Below are 21,313 nucleotides of genomic sequence, written 5' to 3'. Positions count from 1 at the left end.
CCAAATCACTTACGTGAAACCAGCATAGTAATTTTTTTTTGTCTGTGTTTCATTAAGGCTTCAGAACTGTAAAATTTTTTAAAAAGAACAAATACATTTTCTTTAAATTCTTGTGTGATTCCCATGTTACTGATCATAGAGATTAAAATTAAAAGAGAACATGAAGTGTCCATAAGTGAATATTTGATATAAAAAAACCAAACAAACCTTGACTCTTCCGTGGTATAGTATTATTTCTAAGCACAAATTTTTGAATTATACTTAACATATCCTTGTACAAAAACCTCCCACAGCCCACCTTACTAGCTTAAGTCCTGATTCAGCTGTAACTGAAGCTGGAGAACTTTCTTAATGACTTTGAAAGAAATAGGATCAGGCTCATTTTTATGTGTAACATTGCTATTGTGTTAGTCTGGGGGAACTGAATATTAACTTCCTTTTCATTCCCTTTCTGCCAAAAGAAATTGGCTTTAGTAGAAAGACTAACGTGTCTTTGCAATAAGATAACTGACTAGTTGTGATTGGAGTGCCATCTGTGTTCTGTGGCTTGATGGAGGTTATATTAAAACAACAAACTATTTTGTCCTCAGAATGAAGGGGTGAATAAAATAGAAAGGCCATGCATCAGGAGCGTGTGCTGGAAAGCAGAACAGAACTAACCTGTTCCTCTCATTTAGATGTAGCCTTACTCAGGAGAGCTTTTATTGTCACTTTAAAAAATAAAAATTACATGGACTTCATCATTGTTAAAGGGGTTCTTTTGAAGTAATCGGTGTTATTTAGATGATACCTTCTTTGTTTCCGTAAAGGGCATTATGCCCAAATTAGGTCATTTTCATTGGCTATTTCTTCTTGACAGCTGTACGGCCATAGCATTGGATACCCTGTATTGGTCAGAATAACTCTATCTGTATAAAATGCCAGTGCAGGACCATTTGGTTTGATTCTCTAATAGTCTCTCTCATGGTAGTGATCTTAGCTGATTACTTTTAGTCTTCTGCCATTGTGACAGCTCTGGGGTTGTATGGTCTCAAGGACAGAGAAAACTCCACGAGAATTATGCCTGTCAGTCCTCATGACCAGGTAGACAGTCAGGCACGTAAGCAGTCAGCGATTTCTGTGCAAAGTGCCAGCTTGTTCATCTAGAGCATCTAGAAGAATTAAATCATTGCTACCAGGAATGTGTCCACTTAATTATTCTTCCTGCGGCCATACCAATTGCTGTTGGAGTAACAAAAAATTATTTTCTTACTAAAATACTAAAACCTGTCTTTCCTTGGGGACATTCGGAGATAAACTGTAAAGAGTCTGCAGAATCTCTGATCAGAAAATGAAGGGGAAGCCAGGCAGAGAAACAACTCAGTAAAAGAGCATCGAAAAGCAGTAGAAATAGAAAAGGAGCTGAGAAAGCAAAATCGTATCCTTCCTCTGGGAGGAGAGTGGCACATTACCTTTTTCCCCTCAGTTGTCTCCAGGAAAGAACTACTAATTTTGCTTGGCTTAAAACACACAAACTAAAAGAATATGAAAACAAGTTATTGGGACAGTAATTACATGTGAGTATTGTTATACTTTAACACAGAAGGCAGAGGAAGAGAGGGATAGAGTTGTTGCAGTAAGATGTACTCATTACTGATAAGGGAGTACTGGAGAAGGGGAAAGGCATTCAGAAGGTGGTTGTGTAGGCCTAGCATATTGTCTGAAAAGCATGACTTCAAGAAATATTGAACTAGTTAAAGTGGTTTAGTCTAATGCACAGATGAATGAGGGGCGAAGATAAATCTCAGACTGTGTAACAGGCTGTTATTAAACTCTATTATTGCCGATCTACATTAGCAGAAGCATAATGGTGTCAGGTTGGGGTGTGGGGGGCTTAAAGCAAATGTCCAAGCAGAAAGACAGCGAAGCCCTCAAGTTGGCTGTGGAGATGGCAGAGTTTCCTTTATTATGTCCTTTGAAATAAGCTGAACCAACACTTTGGGGATGGCATATGTCTCTGGACATGGAGAGCTGATCTAAGCAAAGAACAGCTAAGTGTCTGTCAGTTGGGCATTTTATCATGGAGCTACATTATTTAAAAATGTTTGGTCAGTTCCGTGACAGTCTTTAAAATGGGGACTGGCTAAAACTTTGAAGGTTCTTCCAAGAAGACTCATTCCTGTGTCCTTAATTAGTTCTTGAAATTGTATTTTGTGTAGCATACAAAAAGCATTTTGGCAGTTTTGTCACATTTTGAGGGGGCGCTGGCTAGGTACCAGTTGAGAGGAAAATGCCTGCCTGCCCATACATGCTTCAGGAAGATTTGGATATGTGTTGGCAGGGAGCTAAAGCAGCTTCTCAGGTGATAGTCACCCCATCCGTGTGAAAGGAGGTTATTCTGTTTTGTTTTCACTCAAACAGGAGTGAAAATGTTAAATGACTATGGTCGTTTGGGCTTCATTCCAGTAGCTTCCTTTGGACTGTGTCTAAGGTTGTAGATTAGCATCTCCCTCCTCTTATCCTACAATGGGGCATAGAGGCACTCTGATTTTGTGCAAAGGCACCTAATACACAGCCAGACACTCGTTGCCTTGAAATATTTTGAACTCCATCCAAACACTGAAGATCAGAAAAGGCCTGGAGCCTGCATGTCATCTTCAAGGCAAGATTTGGCTGTTAAAATGTTAGTGATTGTTTATGGTGAGCATGTGAAGAAGTTGCATTTTGGAAGCTCTCATTTAATATTTTTAATTTTCAATTTAAGATGTATGTATTTTTGTTCCCTTTTTAAGGGAACATGCACTTGTAAAAGAGACGGAGCAGTTCCTTTTTAAGGTGAGGTTACAAGAATGTTAATTTAAGTTACCTTCTCCACTTTACTGGAAGATGAGGGCTTAGGTAGGTGCAGCATGGATTAAAGTGTTGCACTTAATGTTTCCAAAGGAATGCTGTTTAATTCATTCTGTTTGTTCCTCCTAGGCTATATTCAAGAGAAATTGTGACTCCGTTGTTTGGAGGACTTGAGGCTCAATCTGTGAGCTGTTTCCAGATCTACATTCCTAGGTATATCTAGAAACATTTTGTGATGGTGGGGATCCTGAGAAATGAGAAATTTTGCATGCTTTAAGGGTGGAATGCAGCACACCATCCGGATACAGCTTGTGTAACTGTGGCAGGTTGGACACCGTTGGCGTTTAGCGCAAGTCTTTCTGCGAAAGAGGAGGTGTGTTACCACTGCAGCGTTGAACACTGCAATGCCCCTTTTAATGATTTATCATCCTTATCAAATGACACATGCATTCCTAGTGGGAGTTTGCCTAGCTCTGCATTGCACAGTTCCTTTTGTATAAGAACATAGCAAATGTGTTGTGTTTTGTTTTTTTTAAGTTGGAGACGAGGGGGGAGGGTGGGAAACCCATAGTGACATAACTGTTCTGTGATGTGTGCAGTTACAGCTTTCTGCCCAGCATTGGCTTACTTCATCTGACAAAATCCAGCCAGAGATTGGTTGCTTTGAGAGCTGTCCCACCAATTTCCACGGTGAGAGTGAAGATTGCTCATCTGGGCTATTAAGGGCTCATTTGACTTCTGCATTTTGCTATTTTGCTTGTGCTTTTTGATCGTAGCCTTATTCTTGGCTGCACATTCTTTCTTGTTTCAGAGAGCAGATGAAATCAGCTTAGTGCAATCCCAGAACTGCATTATAGGATTTCCTCTTTGAAACCCCAATGGGAGTCATACCTGAATAGATTTTTTTTTTTCTTTAGACTGACCCCTCCCAAGACCATGTTTTCTTAAGATCTCAGCTGCCCATGGGAGCAGTTGTTGGACGTGATTTGTGGCCGAGTGCTACGCACCAAGAAACAGCAGGTTAAGAATTGTTACAGAACTTTGAGTAGCTGTAAATCCCGCTAACCAAACTCCCTGGAACCAAGTCAAAGCATCTGCATAGGGAAGTGGTGGGAAAATGTTCACTGACTTGTATTAAAAGAAACTATTAATTCTTTTTAAATGTATTTGTTTCTTTTTCATTACATCTCCTGAGTCTATTTCCATTTAAAAAACTTTCTGGCTGAGATTGCATGGGTCACTAGGTCTCACTTGCATCGTATCCTATGAGCTGCTGACAAATTTGAGACTAACATTAAATAAAACATTTTATGCAACCGTAGTAGCTTTCACTAACAGTGAGAATGCAGAATTAAAGGGGTGCTGTTAAGTTATAATAGCTTTTTCAAGTTCCAGTGCATGGTTTAACTTTGTGACAGTTGTCAATGTTTCTGGCTTTAAAAAATAGTTTATATTCTTGCATGGTGTCCTTTGATCTTTATACAACCTACATAAGCAACGAAGTTGATCAGTTGTAAGATGTTATGAAATGTACAAAATATGCAGACTGACTCTAAGTGGGGGGAACAAATAAAAGCCTTCAGTGCTTTAATAATCCAATTATTCAAGTATTTAATAATCTAATTATTCAAAACTAACTGACTTAGAAAACTAGTTGTATGCAAATGACTTCCCAGTCATAAATGAGCATATTTTCCTGCTGCCACTTCCAAAAAGAAAAAAAAAAACAGCTCACAAAACACCAGTATGTTTTTGGCCAGTATGCTTTAAATTGAAATACATTATTTGGGTGGACTTTTTAAGGGCATAATCACACTAAATCATAACAATTTGGACAACAGATAGCACTGAGTCTCTGTTGAAGCAAGTAATGTCCCCCTCTTGCCCTGTCCTGTGGAAGCATGGTGAATGTGAGCATGCAGGAGGGTCACAGCCAGGACGTCTGCTTCTCTCCCAGGGTCTGTCCCTGTACAAAATATACGTGGTGTCTCCAGGCTCTTTCAGGTAATCTTTATTCAGGTGTCTGAAGGTACTTCTCTTGTCGACCCAAAAGCAGAACAATTGCCAGAGCAGTCTTTAAATTGTGGCGCCAGTCAGTATTCTCTGTAGGGAAGTGAAGTTCTTTGTATTGATTATTGAGTAATTCCTCAGTAAAAGCAAGTCTTCAGCTCAGCAGTATTTTTCATATAGTAAACAATTCCAAAATCACAAGCTGCCACCAGCAAAGCAAGAAAAATAAAATAAACCCCCGCTGGCATAGCTGAAAAAATCAGAACAAGCTGTGCAAGCAGTACACGTAGTGCGGTGTTAAGGGATGAACTGCAGTGCGTGTTGTACACAGCACATGCACGCCTCTTAAGACAGGCAATAGTAATCCATGTTTCCTGGAGGGAGTGCCACTGGTGTCCAGCTCTTGAGTTCCTGCTCTCAGGAGCACTCTTCTGGGATGTCATGCTGAGAGGCTTTTTCCCTCCTTTCAGCCTCATCTTTCCCATCTTCAGAAATGGTCTGTTCAGTAAGCTTGCCCAACACCACATGAATTGGCTAGGCTGTTGGCCTGACTTCCTTATATCCTACCCATATCTTCAGTCTTCTTGTGTGCCATTCAGTTGTATTGTCTCTAGGGGCATAAAACAATTTGATATTATTCTAGAAAGATAACTATTTTCTCTTTAGCTGGCTTCTGCTTTGGCAGTTTGGCCAGCTTTTTAGTTAGGCACTGGCTAAAAAAGTTCCTACAGGGAAAAATATTGCTGAACTTAGAACTGGGTGAAGCGCAGGTGATCGTGGGTGTCTGAGAGCTATTCAGACTGCAGATGTGAGGGTTTTTTTCTTCCCTCATTTGTGCAATAGAAATGTCCTTATAAGTATGGCTGCAAAAGCAATAAAAAAATATTTCTAATATTGTGCTAATGAGCTTGCTTGACAGATAATGCATATTCTGTTAAAATCCCTTCATCCAGATCTCAGACTTTCATAATATTAGGTCTAATTTTGTGGCTTAAGATTTGGTGTAAAATAGGTACAAAGTGAATAGTGGCTTGGAATATATCCTTATTAATTCCAATTTGCACAATTCTGAGCAGATTTCATAGCAAAAGTGTCTCTGTACAGTGGCTGTCTATGCGAGACACGTTCCCCTTTCCCTGTTTTACGGTAGGTGCTTCTGGCTGTTTCCCAGAACGCCCGTGCACGGGTTGCACGGTGTTTGTATGTGCTGTCTAAAAGACGTGACTGGGCAGGGTGGAGTGGGGTTCGAACTGAAGCTGCTGCCCCTAAATCCTGTGGAAGCTGTGACTTTACCACGGTGGCCTTCCCTTTCCCTTGAAGTAAAGGAGAGCGGACGGGCAGGCAACAAGGTGTGGTGAAGCAGAAAAGCATGGGAAGGCTGCAGAGAGCTTGTGGGAAAGTCAGCCCTCTGATCCTTTATCCTCTGAGGAGAGAAACTACTTAGTGCAGAGGGGCTGCAGCTAAAATTCAAAGTGGATTGATTTAATTGCTCTCACTGATTAACTTACCGGTGCTGCAGGGAAGACGATGCTCTGGTGCTGGTAATTTTTATTTTCTTCCTAAGCCTAAAACTAGCCTGCCTCTGATAATTTTTTTTTTTTTTTTCCTTCAGAGTAGGTAATCCTAGTGTGATCTCTCAGATGCAAGAGATCAAGGTGAAAAAACAATTCAGGAGATTAATAGTGACAGCCTTGTTTTGCTTTTTCTAACATTTAGAAACTAGTTTTTAAAAAACAGGTTTATTTGCAAGGACTGAGTTATAAACACTTACTGTTTGTTGCTGATGATGAAGTCTTTTTCTATTCAGATTATAGTTACAGGTGTAAAGCCACCGTTAGTAAGCCTTGTGATAGTAAAGGCTTCGGGATCTTATGTGTAGGCTAGTCTTTCACCTAGCACTGTCAGTGCCTAGAGTTTCTTTTGGAAAATACGTTTCTTGAATAAAAATCCTTTCTGAGCCTTGGTGTACCATGCAGTCTGAGCTCCAGCTATGGGGAGGGCATGGACTCTGCAGGTTTTATTCTGCTGTCACATTCAGTCGGTGAGAGTATAACGATCGCTTAAACTGGATGATTCAGTAAAGCTTCTGTCTGTCTGAAGTCAGCTTTGCAGACAAGATGATGTCACTTTGAAAATGTAACACAGCTAAAGTATCGCCAATCCTTAAAATGAATGGTGCCCCACAGTAATTGCTGTGGGCAGCGGCGTCCATCCTCTGACGCCGTGGGCAGTGAGGGGGTACCCTGTGGTGGTCATGGAGCGTCCCAGAGCCTCTGCTGCCGGGCTGCGGAAAGCACTCGCAGCTCAGGTGAGCCGCTCTTCAGAAGCCGTAGAGCAGGAGCCTGTGTGCACAACTTGGTTTATTTCTTATTTAGCCAACCCGGAAACCTCTTTTTAGAATATTTTTGGTCCATAATTTTTGCCTGTTTGCTAATGATGGTGGTTGTGAAATGACCCGTTCCACTCAACAAAGCACAAGTTGGCACTGTTACCCTCATTCTTCTTGAGCGCTGAATTTAATCTCTGATCTCTGTTATAAAGTAACCAAGAGCTCTGTTTTGCCCCTTGCACAGCACTGGATTCCTTGAAAGTCTTTTACCCTTTATTTTTTTGTACATTCAAATATATGCTTCTGTAGAGGTAAGTCAGGTAAGGTCACACATGAAATTTGGAAGGCTTGCGGGGAGAGGGGCTATTTATCCCCCCCCAAATGTTTTACCAAGGCACAGAAGCACTGACTCTGGTGTTCTTTTGGGGAGTAAAAAGTATAAAATTAAACACAGGGCTGTGTTATGTTTAGGAATGAAAAAAATGTGGTACTTTCTCTGAGCTTATGCTCTACCAATTTTAAACTTGTAGAATCAAATTTTTGTCATAAAACTACATACCAAAAAGAGCCCAATGGAAAACACTTGACATGGCAAGAGGAACCCGTGAAGGTGCCTGAGGCAGCCGCGGGAGAGAATTAAGGTCTATCTTATGCACAACATGTGCTCCTGTAATTACAGACTGTGGTTGTAATGCCGTTGCAGATGGTTGTCCAAGCGACAGGAGTCCCGATTCTTTACTTATCTTTATAACCTAAATACTGTAATTGTTTTTATGAAGCTACACAGATAACTGAATTTACTCTTTAGTACTGTAATGACAAAGGTAATGCTCCTCGTACATCAGCAGTGTTTAACCCAGCATCCTGACCACTTTATCAGTCTCCCGCCTCCTTGGCTGGCTTACTGGGCAGCAGGAGAGGGCTGCTGTGGCTTCCAGCCCTACCAGGCCAGATCATCAGCTCCGCTCGGGGAGCGTGCAGGGGCACATGACAAACCTTTCCCCAGCAGTCCTGGTGGTAGGCCGGGGGCTGGGACAGAGTTCCCTCTGCTGCTCTGTCCCCCTGAAAGTGTTTCTCCCACCATGGCTTGTGTAATTCCCACCCAGTACATGCTGCTGCCTGTCACTCCAGTGTCCCCGTTAGCCTGGCGCTCTACAGTTTGTCTGTGTGCCTATTCTTGCACTGTTGTCATGCTCCTGAGCTGCCCGAGAAGGCAGCTGACTTCCCAGAGTTTTCAGAAAGCTTCCCAAGCATGACAGCTTTCTTGCTAAAGGAATTTAAGGTGTAGTAATGTGGAGTTATTAAGGACATATGTTTTTGGAAAGTTCTTCTCGTGTAGGCCCTGCAGCCTCTGTAAACCAGCTGTAGGTGGAGCAGCACCATGCACCCTGGCTGTAGCAGCATTGCTCATACAGCCCTCCGTGTATGCAGAGAGCGGTAACGATCACACAGTGACATTCAAGAACTAGTAAAAGTATACCTGAGTGATTTTGTGCTTTGAGGTTGCAGGAGGATTGCATACTGTCATTGTTGCTTTTTCTCATTAGTATGGTTATTTTCACTAGGACAATAAACAAAATCGTGTCATGACAGACTTGGTGACTAGATATCACTGAGGACCTGCTAACTCCTGTTTGTGCTTCTCTGGATGCTCCTCCCGGTACTCCTTTAAAATGTCACAGAAGAGAGCCCGGGGGCACCATGTATGCTTCTCCACAGGAAGCATCTGGCTGCGCCTGGTGCCAGGAGCTATTTTTACCTCTAGATCAGGGAATTCATTTGGGAGTCTGTATCTCCAGCTCTACCAGACAGATGCTTCTTGGCAGTTTGGCCTCTGGGTATACATAAAACCACTGTTGCCTTATCGGGAGCAGCGGTAACACTGGCAGTGCGGGGTTCTTCCAAAATGCCTCTCAGCATCGTAAGTTAACCACTTCTGTCTTTGAGTCTGAGCACTGCTGTAGCCAAGGCCGAGTTTTATAAGGCTGTTCCGCAAGGAAAACCCACCTGTGTAATATTTTCCACGTACTCATAACCTGAGCAAGAAAAATCTGTTTGCTTTCTCTTTAAATGAAACATTGTCCTTGTCAATTGTCTTGTTCCATGTCATCGGGGCCCATGCGGGATGCCAGTCTCCAGTGCCGTGGGGCCTGCACTGGGTACAGGATCCTGCGCCAGCGTGGCTGAGGAAACGCAACAGCAGCCAGCAGCAGCCAGAGCCTTCTCTCACGCAGGTCCCAGGGAGCACATCTCGGCTAAGGCGCCCCGTAGCAACCACGTCCATGACGGTACCGCTGGGCCTAGCTGTGTGTTAGACTCCCTGTTTTGCATTTCTCTTCAGAAATGGTGCCTTGCGGTGCTTCCTTCCTTGTTCTTGTCCAGGGATGTCACTAATTCCTGTATCCCTGGAGGTAAGTGGAAAGCCCCCAACAGGACAGAGGGACATACTAGCCCATTTCTCGGAACGCCGCTTTTATCTTGTAACAGGATTAGTGACTTAGTCTGCCTGAAGTTAATCCTTTAAATGTGTTAACTCCAAACAAATGAGTTCCCTACGCTGCTCTGGCCTAGAGTATAATTAGGCTTTCTGTGAACTTAGAGCACTTCTAATCGGAATAGTCGTGAAACAGAACAACCTTTTGTGGCATTTGCTTGATTGCACATCAATTCCTTAATAGTCGAATTCAGCTATTCCTGCTGATCCTGGCTGTAGAGTGAGGATCTTTGTATGTGCAAGGTTAACTGACTGTGACAATTCTACATCTGCTTACTGACAGGGTAACTGCATGTCAGGATGGCAACTTCAAACCTGGAGAACCAGCTGCAGAGTGCCCAGAAGAATCTGTTGTTTCTCCAGCGAGAACATGCCAACACACTGAAGGGCCTGCACGCTGAGATTCGACGCCTGCAGCAGCACTGCACAGGTAGCTGGGAGAGGATGCTGATGCTGATTCGGTGCTTAATTCTTTTCACAGGAATGGAGTAACTGCTTCCTACTGCAGCAGTGAAACCTCAGCAACAAAGCCCTCCACCAGGGTGTATTTAGGGTGATCAGGATGTATCTCGGGGCACAACTGCATGATCATTAAGCAAAGATATTTAAAAAAACAAAACAAAAACAAAAAACCCCAAACCCAAAAAATGTGTCACCTGATAGTTCCAGTTGTTTGACAGACTGGATAATTTGCAGTGGATCTCCTATTATTGCTTCGGGTGGGGAAAAGAGTTATTTATATTTTTATTGAAGTATGCCATTGTAAATATGCTCACCAGGTGGGGCATGGGGTAGATGATGATGTTCTAACAAAATAAACAACTTTTTTCCTCAGATTTAACCTATGAGCTGACTGTAAAGAGTTCAGACTTGTCAGGTAAGGAATACGTAGCATTTTTCTTTTAATGTTCATGTTAAACTTCCTCATTTTTTTCAATGTTTGTATCTTCTCTGTTACAAGTAGGTGAGAATACTTTGCACTTGGGATGTTGACTTTATAAATTCTAAAGGTATAAGAGTAGTTTTCTATTTTCCAGACTTACTGTTATGTATGAAGTAAATGTCACGAGTTCTTTATCAAGGTCACACAGGAAATCTTTGAAAGAGCCAGGAACAGAGTGTAGAACTGCTGACTCCTCTCTCTGACTAGACAGTCAGTTCCCTGCATGCTACATGGGAACACGGGACATGAATTTTAGGGGCAGAAGAGGGAGACTAGTATTCAAACTTAGCTCGTACTGTAATTACACCACAAAGCTTTTATTTTTATATATATATACACACACACAAGATTTATTTCAGATGTATTATATTATCAACAGGTATATCAACAGCACAGGAATGAAATACTCCCTGGGAGTAACCTCCTGGATCGGGGCAGTGTGGGACAGGACACGCAGATAACGGAGAACATGGGCAAATTTAGCAAAGCAACTGAGCAGCTTTGCATGTGCTCAGCATTATTTCGTGATACTGCAAAGTTGCTCAGATGCTTCTCATCACAGGATTTTCAGAGTAGGGGATCTATTGGTGATGCCACTGTGTTGATGCTGTGCCAAGCTCAGGCGCTGCCCGGGGTGGAGGGGACAATACCTAACACTTTATAGTCGATAGCCCTGTGACATAGGGTGCTTGTTATTGGACAAATTCAGGCTGCTGGTCTCTGCTAAACAGTTGGGAAGCCATCCTGCTGTAATAACCAAGGGAAGAGTGACAAAATCGGCCCACACACCCTTTGGCGTTAGGGCAGGGGTGCTGAGGTGGGTCAGCCTGCCTGTTCCTGAGGGTGTGGCCTCACCAGTGCAAGAACCCCTAGCGTTACGGGGTGATGTGTCACGCTCTCGTGAGGAGAAGGCAGCTGGGCTCAGACACCTAATCCCCACAGAGACTTCTACAGCAGCAAAACCGTAGTGAAGAGGCACACCTCTGCCTTAGAGTCACAGGCTTCAGCTGCCTGTGGAGGGGTGACGCTAAAGCCTGAGCATGTCTTCCTGGAGAGCTGTGACACTGCTCCATCACTCTTGCCAGCCAGTCTGGCATTTGCAGTGAGAGAAGTTCCTCTTAACCAGAGGATTTGCAAAATGGCTCCAATTTTGATCAAGTTCAGCAAGCATGGTTTCTGTAATCCCTGTTCCCCAGCACGTGAAGTATCTCTACTTAGTATCAACGCTGTTAAACCACGGTGAGTGGCACTAGCTCGTCATCGTTTCCTTAAAAGCTGTCCTGGTGCTTCTGAAGATGAAGTCATTTTAAGAGTATGAGCTGAAGTTAGGCTTTGGGATTTCTCATATGACTTCGGGATGGCAAAAGGAACCCTATTGCATTATTTTACCTAGTAGCTATTGTTAACTTGAAACACTTCCGCTTTTCCTATCCTTCTAGGAAATGGTAGTTCCAGAAGTGATGAACTCAAAAGAAAGTGTGAAGATCTTGAAGCTCAGCTGAAAGTCAAAGAGGCTGAAAATAATGAATTACTGAAAGAACTCGAACAAAAGAATGCGATGATAATGGTGCTGGAAAACACTATTAAAGAAAGAGAAAAGAAGTATTTGGAAGAGTTAAAAATGAAAAGCCATAAGCTCAATATGTTGTCAAGTGAACTAGAGCAGAGAGCAAGCACTATTGCTTATTTAACTTCTCAACTGCATGCTACTAAGAAGAAGCTGATGAGCTCAAGCGGGACTTCGGAGGGGACCCCTTCTGGCAGTCCCGTATTGTCCAACTATAAGCCGTCCCCTCCCAAAGATAAACTGCCGGAGACTCCACGGCGCAGAATGAAGAAGAGTCTGTCAACACCACTCAACCCTGAGTTTGAAGAGGCCTACAGAATAGGATCAGATAGCCGGAAGCTGCTGTTGAGAGAGCCTGTGGATGCCATGCCTGATCCCACTCCGTTTCTGTTGGCCAGGGAGACGGCAGAGGTCCATCTTATTAAGGAGAGGCCGTTAGTTATTCCACCTATTGCTTCAGATCGTGCATCCAGTGAATCGCACAGCCCAGCCCGAGAGAAGCCGCACAAGGCGCACATTGGGGTGGCGCATCGCATCCACCACGTCACGCCATCCCAGCCTCAGCCGGAGGTTGAAACGCTGGCAGTGGATCAGGTCCACGGAAGCAAAGTGGTCAGAAAGCACTCAGGGACAGACAGAACTGTTTGAGTAAAATCACTGAAATGCTCTACTCTGTTGCTCTTTATGCACTGTGATCCTGTAGGATAAATGGCACCTGCAGTAAAGTTTCTTTTGATGCCCCATGCATGCCAAACTTCTTCCAGATACATCATTAATAGATTATGCTCCTCTAATGAAACCTACTATGACTGTGTTCATATGGCAAGGTATATATAACTACTAAATGCTGTGGCCAAATCAGGGGTACCTGACCGCTTGCTTCTGAGCACTGCTCCATTTATTGTAACTACACGTGTGGACAAAGGCACAGGCTGCAGGCTGCGTTATTAACCCGTATTAGTGACAACAAACTTAACTATAACCCTGCAGCAACATGTATTGGCTGTTAACATTTGACCTATCAGTGGTTCTTTTGTCTTCACCGTGTATGTAAGCACGTCATACACAAACACTAACCTCCGTGACAAAGCCTTTCTCACAGTAGCACTGAAAATAATGCAGATGTACATACACTTTAAAATGAACTAAGGACATCTTTTCCTTCACATGCACATGCTCTCAGTTGCAAACTGTTCATAGTTTCTCAAAATCCCGAGAGTCCCAGCAAGCATTACTTGATTAATCCTAAATAAATACTTTGGGTTGTGGCTTTGCTTATGTAAAAAAGGGGTGGGATAAAGCTCTTTTAAAGGGTTAATGATCCTCATAGAAAGAGTATGAACACTGGGTTGGTTTTTTATTTTGGTTTGGGTTTTTTTGTGGTTTTTTGGGTTTTGTTTTCTTTTTTAAAGTGGATGGCTCCATTACACATTTTACATTGGTCAGTACACTGCACTTGTAGCACCTTCTGTACTGGCTCAGAGCTCCTTTTCTGGGGAGAAAATGTAACTAGCTATCCACATGGAAATGGTTCTTTATGCTCTAACCTGCACTTTTTTTAAAGGGATGATTTTTGTTTCCTGAAAACCTTACCCTTGTTCTGGACATCATCAGCCAGTGCTGGCTTCTGCCAGCTTAGAAACCCTGAGCTGTCCCTCTAAAGTGTGTGTATTTAGTTTTCAGTTTAACTGATGTAACCACTTCACACAGGAGGAGAACCTGGCATCCTTGACTTTTATCCTTGTGGATTGGGATGGACTCGCCTTGCACTTGCCCTGGTTCCCCTACTCCTTTCTAGTAAGCCAACAGGTAGACCCTACATCTGTTAGACTACTTGATTATTTTTTTTATGATTTTTTCCCTAGGAAAGAAAGGCATAACTGAGAGCTGTGAGAGTACGTAGTTTTGGGAAAGGAGCACAAATTTCACCATTTTTTCTTAAATTTTGATCAGCACCTCCAGCTCACCTCTGCTTCACTCTTGTCTGCAGCCTCTGAGTAGGACCAGCAAGAAACAATGGCTCCCAAATGCTGCTAAGCTTATGATGTGCCTTCAAAAACTCAGAACGCATAATCTCTGTGAAAGCTGATGAAGGATCCCTGCCTGCCCTCTTCCTTCCCCTCGCCAGCTGTAGTCTGCCCCTCTCCAGCTTTTTCTGCAGCTGTGTGTTGGTGTGTGTCTCCCTCTGGAGCCCTGGATCGCTCTCTGTCAGCTTCCCCCACAAAGGCACTGGCAGGATGACAAAAGCTGTTCTTCCTAACTGTGGTACTGCTAAATTTCCTGTGCAGCATGACAACTTCCAGCAGGGTTGTTCCCAGTCAGAGAGGGTTTGAATATCCACTAGCCCTAAGGCCTCCTGTGCCCTGCCCCATGCACCCCCACGACTCAGTCACTTGCTGTTCTGAAGCCCAAGAAAGACGACCTCCGTGCCGTTTGCGTGGTAGGATTTGTTTCATGACTGGTGGGGAGGGATAGGGAAAAGCTGTGTTCCTGGAAAATGGTTGGTTAAAGAAAGCTTCTTATTCCGTGGTTTACTGTTTTTAAGTGTATTGCATTAACCAGCAGTGGGTTTGGTTTTCTTTGGCTGTTGTTGCCATATTTTTATGGCGATCTATTGTATGACTGATCTACCCTGCCACTTGTTCAAGGATGATGGAAGGCACCGCTTCTAAGCACAGCGGAAGTGATGCTTTGGGCAATTAAAAACATTTCTTACAACCATACAGGCAAACCTTAGTCTTTGTGTGTGCGAGACTAACTTATTACCTCTTTCATATACGTAGACCAGCTTGGAGCCTTTCTAAAAGGAAATGCAAATTATGAAAACCACTTTTCTCTTCCAATGTGTTTATTGATCGTACTAGCTCGTTGTATCGTACTATGTAAAGTCAGGTGTGCCTAAGAGAACGCTGTCCCACCCATGGTGTGAATCTTTGCCTAGTTTGATGCCCCCCCCACCCCGCGCAAAGGGTTGGATTCTGTGAGAAAAATCTAGTGCCAAGGTCAGTCAGTCTGTGTTCAAAGTGAGACAAACGCCTTGAAGGACCCAATGGGAAATGTGCTTTGTAGTGTAAAGATCAGCTTCAAAAACAAGGCCGACACCCATCGCATTCCTTCTCAGGGAGGTTGTATACACAGGTGTCCGGAGAGTGTTCTAAAAGAGTGTGGAGGAAAGAAGGACACTGAGTAGTGCTTGAAGTACTACATGAAAATGGAAACAAAAAGGGCTTCTAGGAGAGATGACCGTCTTCAGAAATTTGCTGGTTTTGTTATAAGTCTTAAATAACCGATACCCAGAAAATGTAAACATCCTTTGTGTCATTAGCTGGTAATGGGAAATAATGAAGAGAGCAGTGGGGTTATAAGAGTGTCCCAAGATGGTTCCATACTGCCTGAATGGAAAAGGGGCAGCAAATGTATTAACCCCCCTTGAGTGTAACCCCTAGAAAAGAAAAACTTTAATGATGGCTAATGTAAGAAGTGTTAAACTGCATGCTTTATATACTAGTGGTCATGATAAAATAGTGCTGCTTGTGCTAAGAAAGAGGGAAGGGACGGCCAGCTATTGAGATGTGAAAATAGAAGGAAGTTAATAAACTACTCGACCACTGTGTCCCCAAAGGAGCAGTACCTGGAGTTTGAGCCTGCGCGCTTCAGTGGGGATTATCTTCAGGATGGGTAACTCCACCACCAGGGCTCCGGGCTTGCTTTTGGTAAGGCAGCGGTGCGCTATGTCCCAGTCTGCTCCTTCCAGAAACAGACCAGAAACAAAGCAGCCTGCACAGGCAGAAAATGCAACATCTCACGTAAAGTGAGCTACTAAAACAAAAATCAATTTAAGACAACTGTTCCTGCAATAGCTGTCCTTGGCACTTGGTCACAACAAAACTCACTTCATCATTTCAAGCTGCAGCTACACAGAGGTATATTTGTCTGTGGTGTTTGTTTTTATAATACAACTGTGACCTACCATGTTTAAAAAATTATTTTCAAATTAAAATTGTCTGAGTTGCACTACATATGATAAACTATGAGGAATAAATACTGATTTGCTCGTGGTTTTCTTCCCTACAGTGGGTGCCATCCTCCAATTACTTGCCCAAGTAACAGCCAAGTTGTAAGAGCTTTTTAACTCCTGTGGGACTGCTTGTTAGATCATTCTGACAGGAGGTGAAGGGTCGGGATAGAGTTGTTCTGGTACAAATACCAAGCATTTTGATGAAATGGTAGCAAATAAAGAATAGTCTAGGTAAGCCCTTGAGGTGACTTTTATTTTTAACTGGAAGTTAGATTCAGCAAAAAAAAAATCTAATTTTTCTTTTTCCTCCTCTGTTCCCAATCAGGTCTAGCACTCAAAAGCGTTGCTTAGCTGTCCCTTTACCCAGCATTTGTTATGTTTAGTAATTAGAGCATTGCTACTCATAGAAATTTCATAAAGATATATTTACACAATAAATCATACATAGTTGTATTTACTTTTTGTTTAAATATATTTCAGTATATTACTTGTGGTGTAAATAGGTCTTTATAAACCTAATAGGACTGGTAACTTTTAAGAAAACCATTTTAAGAAAACCGTAACTTTTAAGAAAGCCAAGTAACCATTAAGAAAAAAAGGAGAAAGAGCACAAGGGAGAGGGGTAAGTTCAAACACACACACGTGTGGGTGAAAAGAGCTGAAGAAAGAAAATCCTGCTTTGTGTTTGCAGGGGCTCAGCAGGAAAGCAGAAACCAGAACCCAGCTGCTTCCCAGCTTGAAATCCTGTGGGCTGTGAAACGCATAACCAAGGGTATTGTCTGCGGAGGTACTGACTCAGTATGCCAGGCAACTTCTCTCTCTCTCGCCAGTGAACTACTTCGTTATTTTTGCCAGATCATCATAAAAACACCTACCTTGAGTAGACCCTTCAGTGATGTCTTCTGCAGTCCTGTACGCGGTTACCTCTGTGTAGAGGGTGGAGTGATCCAGGGGCCACTTGTTTTTCCTGCAGGTGGCTTGAACAAGCGCGGTCAGGTAAGACTCTGGGACGTGCAGGCCCGAGAGCCACATCACCTTTGGCTCACACTCCTCAACCTGCAATCACAGAAGACAAGCTGCAGCACCTGGCTCTCCCACCACGCCTGGTACTCAGCCCAGGGGCCAACGCTCTTAAAGACCAGTGGCTAGCCTGTCCTGCATCCATGGTCGTGCAATGATTCATTATCGTTCTGCGTGGTGGTTGGCATTAGTTCAAGTAACTTGTCTGAAGCAGCGTGTGTTCACTGACTTCTGCACCAATTTGCATAGCATATCATGCAGATTAACAAAACAAAAAGCTTTCTGGAGGCACTCACCCAGCTGGTGTACTGGTTATACCGAGCTCTAAAGAAAATAATCCAATTTCCAAGTGTTTTGAGTGTATCGGGGGCTAGCCGTCGCCAGATTCCAGGAATCTGTCCATTAAAGAGAGCCCGAGCCACATCATCCAGTTCACTGCTCATTCCAACTTCCCCAGCCAAGGCCTGGAAAGACGGTGAGAGTCTGAGTGCCAGCCTGGGGCAGGTAGAGCCTGACTGATTTCCTCTAGTTGCTGTGAGCAGCAGTGGCTGCGTTCTTACTTACACGTCGCAGTTCAGCCAATGACTTTGCCATTCGAATGATCAGCTTATTAAAACGTTCCAGTTCCTGCAACAGCACCACAGTCGTAGGGGATATCTCTGGTCCAAAACCTTTCCGTATCTGGTCAAGATCGAATACTTGCGGTATTTTGTTTTCTATATCCTTAGCAACATTTGCAATGTATTCGTCTCGACTAATTCCTGTACCAGTTTCACCTGAAACAAAAATGGTTTAGTGAGACTAAACCTGCATAGGTTACCCCTTCTATTATTAATTCCCTAAGAGAACTTTGAGAGCTGACTCACCTTTTGGCATCAAAGTCTCCCACCCTCTGCAGCACTGACATTTGCACCGGGAGACTCCCCGCGTGCCTCAAACTGTGCCTCTGGGTACATGCTGAACGACTTCCATGCCAGCAGGGCTAAGCAGCTCGGCTGCTTTGCTCACCTCCCAGTCCTCGCTGTTTCGCTGCCTCTGCTCCCCAAGGCCACGACACAATCCCACCGCGCCCCCCGGGACCATGCACCTCCCCGCACAGGGCGCAGGCAGCGCGACGGGCTGCAGCGTCAGTGCCAGGACCCAGGCACCCTGAGGCAGGCTGTGGCGTGGCTGGTATCGCAATCCCCACGGCAAGGAGCTCGCCACCTCATTATTTCTTATTTACAAAAACAATTCAAAGTAATGGAGCATATACCTGTTTGAGGCTGCAGCTCAAGAAGATGAGACCATATATCACGAACTGCTCGTGTATAATACCCAATCTCAGCATTTGCATGAAGACCAAACACCTCTGGGGTATTAGCAAGTGGCAGAGATTCTATTGCCTCTGCAATACAAAAACACGCTTCCTAAACATGCGATATATTAAACCACAGCTACCAGGGAAAAAGAATACTGCCGAGAATTCTATAAGCGATTTTTTGTTACTGCTCTGCTTGAAAAAATCAAATGCTATAGCTGGTGTTGAAACACTGCAAGGAGCGACTAAACATTTTTAAGCATGAAATGTGTGCGCACACACACCCCACACACCCCCTCATGGAAATGTATCACTTAATAATAAAAAAATTAACATGCTGTTTACCTGGGGATTTATTTTTTTTTTTTAAGAAACGAGGAGCTGGCCAGTAAGTTCACATTACAAAGGGCTGCTCATACAAAGCAAGAACATTATCATCAGTGGATTACACCACTGCAGTACATACACACACAATGCCTGAAGTTCCTTTCAACTCCTCATATGCAGCAATGGACATACGGAGAGAATGTATACTGTAAGTAGACTTTTTTTTTTTTTAATGCTAACTTATGTGGCAGGAAAAGCATTTCTTACCAACAAAGTCATCTTTTACAGTCCCTTGTGGAATTTTATAATCAACCTTGTCGTTTTTATAAAAATGAAATGCTTGGAATGTGTCAAATATGAAATCACCAAGGTACTCATCCATATAGACGGTCAGAATGCGACGATCAAAGCTATCAATTGCGCGCCCACCATACATGACCTAGAAATTAGTTACATCAATATTACAGCACTGACTTTTGGGGCAGCAAATATAGTTAAAAATCATCAAAAGGTCCAAAATGCTCTTCGCTTTAGCAGTGACCACATGGTATAACACTGTCTCCCTTAAAGGATACCAAGGACATCTTCTCTAGCCCCCTCTAAAGGGGGAACAAGCAGGAAGTATTTGGACTTTGTCTGGCGATAGCTGCTGTGGGACCATCCCTGGTTATTAACCATCTTGGTGATTTATGTGCAGCGGTACCTTCCTTAGGTACTAGCTCATGCTCAGCTGTGATTAAGTGCTGCAAAATAGCAGCTTCCTGTAGAATTTCATGTCACAGCAGCTACGCTGAACTGGCTGGCTACTGCACAGCACATACCACATACGGCACTGCAAGAGCTTTAGAAATACCTGTACAGCTCTCACATCAGTCATACGCCACTGTACTAATAATACTGTGAAGTTGTGCTGTTCAGTACCTTTCATCAGAGGATCCCAAGGGCGCTCTCACTCAAAATTAATTAAGCACCATAACTCCCCTGTTGTGCAGTTACACACAATGGCCCTATTTCATTGAGACAGTGAGATTAAGTGACTTGCTCAGGGCTGCACAGGAGTTTCGAGACTGCCCAGGAGAGATTCTCAGCCAGCTTTACTTGATGATACAGCCCATGCAGAAAGGAAGCTTCATTGATCTGGATTCTTTTACCATCAAGTGTTCCTTAGTGACATTGTAGGCACTCACCTCACCAATAAGATATTTGAGACTGCTCCAGGGGATTTTACCATCATTTTGTTGGAAAGCTTTTGTCAAGTATGTGTTAAGAATTTCCATGCAGACCTAATGAAGTTGTTGGAACATGTAAGATAAGAAGATTCATAAATCAGCTATACATATCCATAGATTTTATTTACGCAGTTCTTGTTTGAAAACTAACAATCATTTCTTTCTCAAATAATTAAAAAGTTAAGCATAAATCCTCTTAAGAACATAAACCCATGCGAAAGGCAATATAAACATGAAGGACTGGGAATCTGATTAATTTTTAGTGGCCAAAATTGACATTATAGAAGATGGGGAGTCTACATGAGTCCACAGCAGCAGAAAAAAATGAGGCAAAATGTTACTGTGAGAAAGGATTAAATCTGGATAGATTATATGTTTTCAAAAGTAATCTGAGCAACTCAAGAATATAAGAGCCGTTGTAATTATTTTCTTACCTGGAAATCAGATTCATTAAAATCGTATGGTACGTTCCAGCCAACCTTCCCAAACTTCCTTCTCTCCTGAACCACAGCATGGAAAAATGCCAAGACGTAGACTAAGGATTTAAAGGCAGGATGTGGGCACTGCTCTAAGGCTTCCTGGGGAATTTTGAAGTAGGTGGCTCTCATATTCAGTTTCAGACCATTAGGTGGTTCTGTCACAACCTATCAAAATAATTAGGGAAGCCATGAATTACTGGATAGCCTCAGGAAAATAAACTGTAAATATATCATGCTCTCTAAGCTATACAATGCAAGCTTGAAAATTTTGAACAGCTTTCCAAATTTATATCAATATGGAATTTTTTCTTATGTAAAGACATGGAAAAGGACCTTTTAAGTTTATCAAGGTAGACAGACAGATGTAAAGAGAAACTTGGTATTATTTTAGAACTAGTCATGTTATTGGAAAGACATTAATATTTATCATACTTGAAGATCTAATTTACTGAAATATCAGTACTTTACACACTTTGGTGTGTCCTACGTATCACCACAGTAAGATGGCTTAACAGTCTTTAATATGGCTTTACTGATGATCAAACTGAGGCAGAGCCAGCTTCCTGGCAGCTTTTTCAAAGTGCTATAAAACCTTTGTTCTCACTGCTCATGGCTAGACCTAGAAGGTCCATATTTGCAGTCTTTTAAAGATACATTCATGCTCACTTCTCCCCACTGCAGCACTAAGCACTGCTGGAGGTGAACACTCCAGAGCTGTCATTGATACACTAGAGCACATACTGGGTGGATCTGTCATGCCACTGCTTT

At 43.0% G+C, this 21,313-nt stretch overlaps 2 protein-coding genes across 12 annotated transcripts in view; one reads left to right on the top strand and one right to left on the bottom strand.

Annotated features, from left to right (window-relative positions):
• Positions 1–14,872, top strand: part of CCDC92 (coiled-coil domain containing 92) — a 31,376-nt gene extending 16,504 nt beyond the window's left edge. For 5 of the 11 annotated variants that reach the window (XM_075516478.1, XM_075516475.1, XM_075516477.1 and 2 more), the window contains 3 exons: positions 9,946–10,092; positions 10,498–10,539; positions 12,045–13,565. In XM_075516478.1, coding sequence (XP_075372593.1) covers positions 9,963–10,092; positions 10,498–10,539; positions 12,045–12,820 — 948 coding nt within the window. In that variant the 5' untranslated portion in view covers positions 9,946–9,962 and the 3' untranslated portion in view covers positions 12,821–13,565. Of the gene's footprint in view, positions 1–2,771; positions 2,878–2,958; positions 3,043–3,069; positions 3,203–9,945; positions 10,093–10,497; positions 10,540–12,044; positions 13,566–14,037 lie in introns of those variants that run through there. The other 6 variants (XM_075516471.1, XM_075516473.1, XM_075516474.1 and 3 more) reach the window with 4 other exon arrangements.
• The window catches only part of DNAH10 (dynein axonemal heavy chain 10), a 59,174-nt gene continuing 51,871 nt past the window's right edge, over positions 14,011–21,313 (bottom strand). The window contains exons 70-78 of the mRNA XM_075516481.1: positions 20,501–20,710; positions 20,025–20,120; positions 19,105–19,276; positions 18,466–18,597; positions 17,775–17,986; positions 17,507–17,674; positions 17,066–17,246; positions 15,804–15,949; positions 14,011–15,326 (exon numbers count right to left, since the gene is read on the bottom strand). Of these exons, the coding sequence (XP_075372596.1) occupies positions 15,180–15,326; positions 15,804–15,949; positions 17,066–17,246; positions 17,507–17,674; positions 17,775–17,986; positions 18,466–18,597; positions 19,105–19,276; positions 20,025–20,120; positions 20,501–20,710 (1,464 nt within the window). The 3' untranslated portion in view covers positions 14,011–15,179. The remainder of the gene's footprint in view (positions 15,327–15,803; positions 15,950–17,065; positions 17,247–17,506; positions 17,675–17,774; positions 17,987–18,465; positions 18,598–19,104; positions 19,277–20,024; positions 20,121–20,500; positions 20,711–21,313) is intronic.

This window comes from Mycteria americana, chromosome 13 (assembly GCF_035582795.1).
Source record: "Mycteria americana isolate JAX WOST 10 ecotype Jacksonville Zoo and Gardens chromosome 13, USCA_MyAme_1.0, whole genome shotgun sequence".
NCBI lineage: Eukaryota > Metazoa > Chordata > Aves > Ciconiiformes > Ciconiidae > Mycteria > Mycteria americana.
The sequence above is the reverse complement of the archived record's forward strand: the minus strand, read 5'-3'. Positions and strand labels throughout refer to the sequence as shown.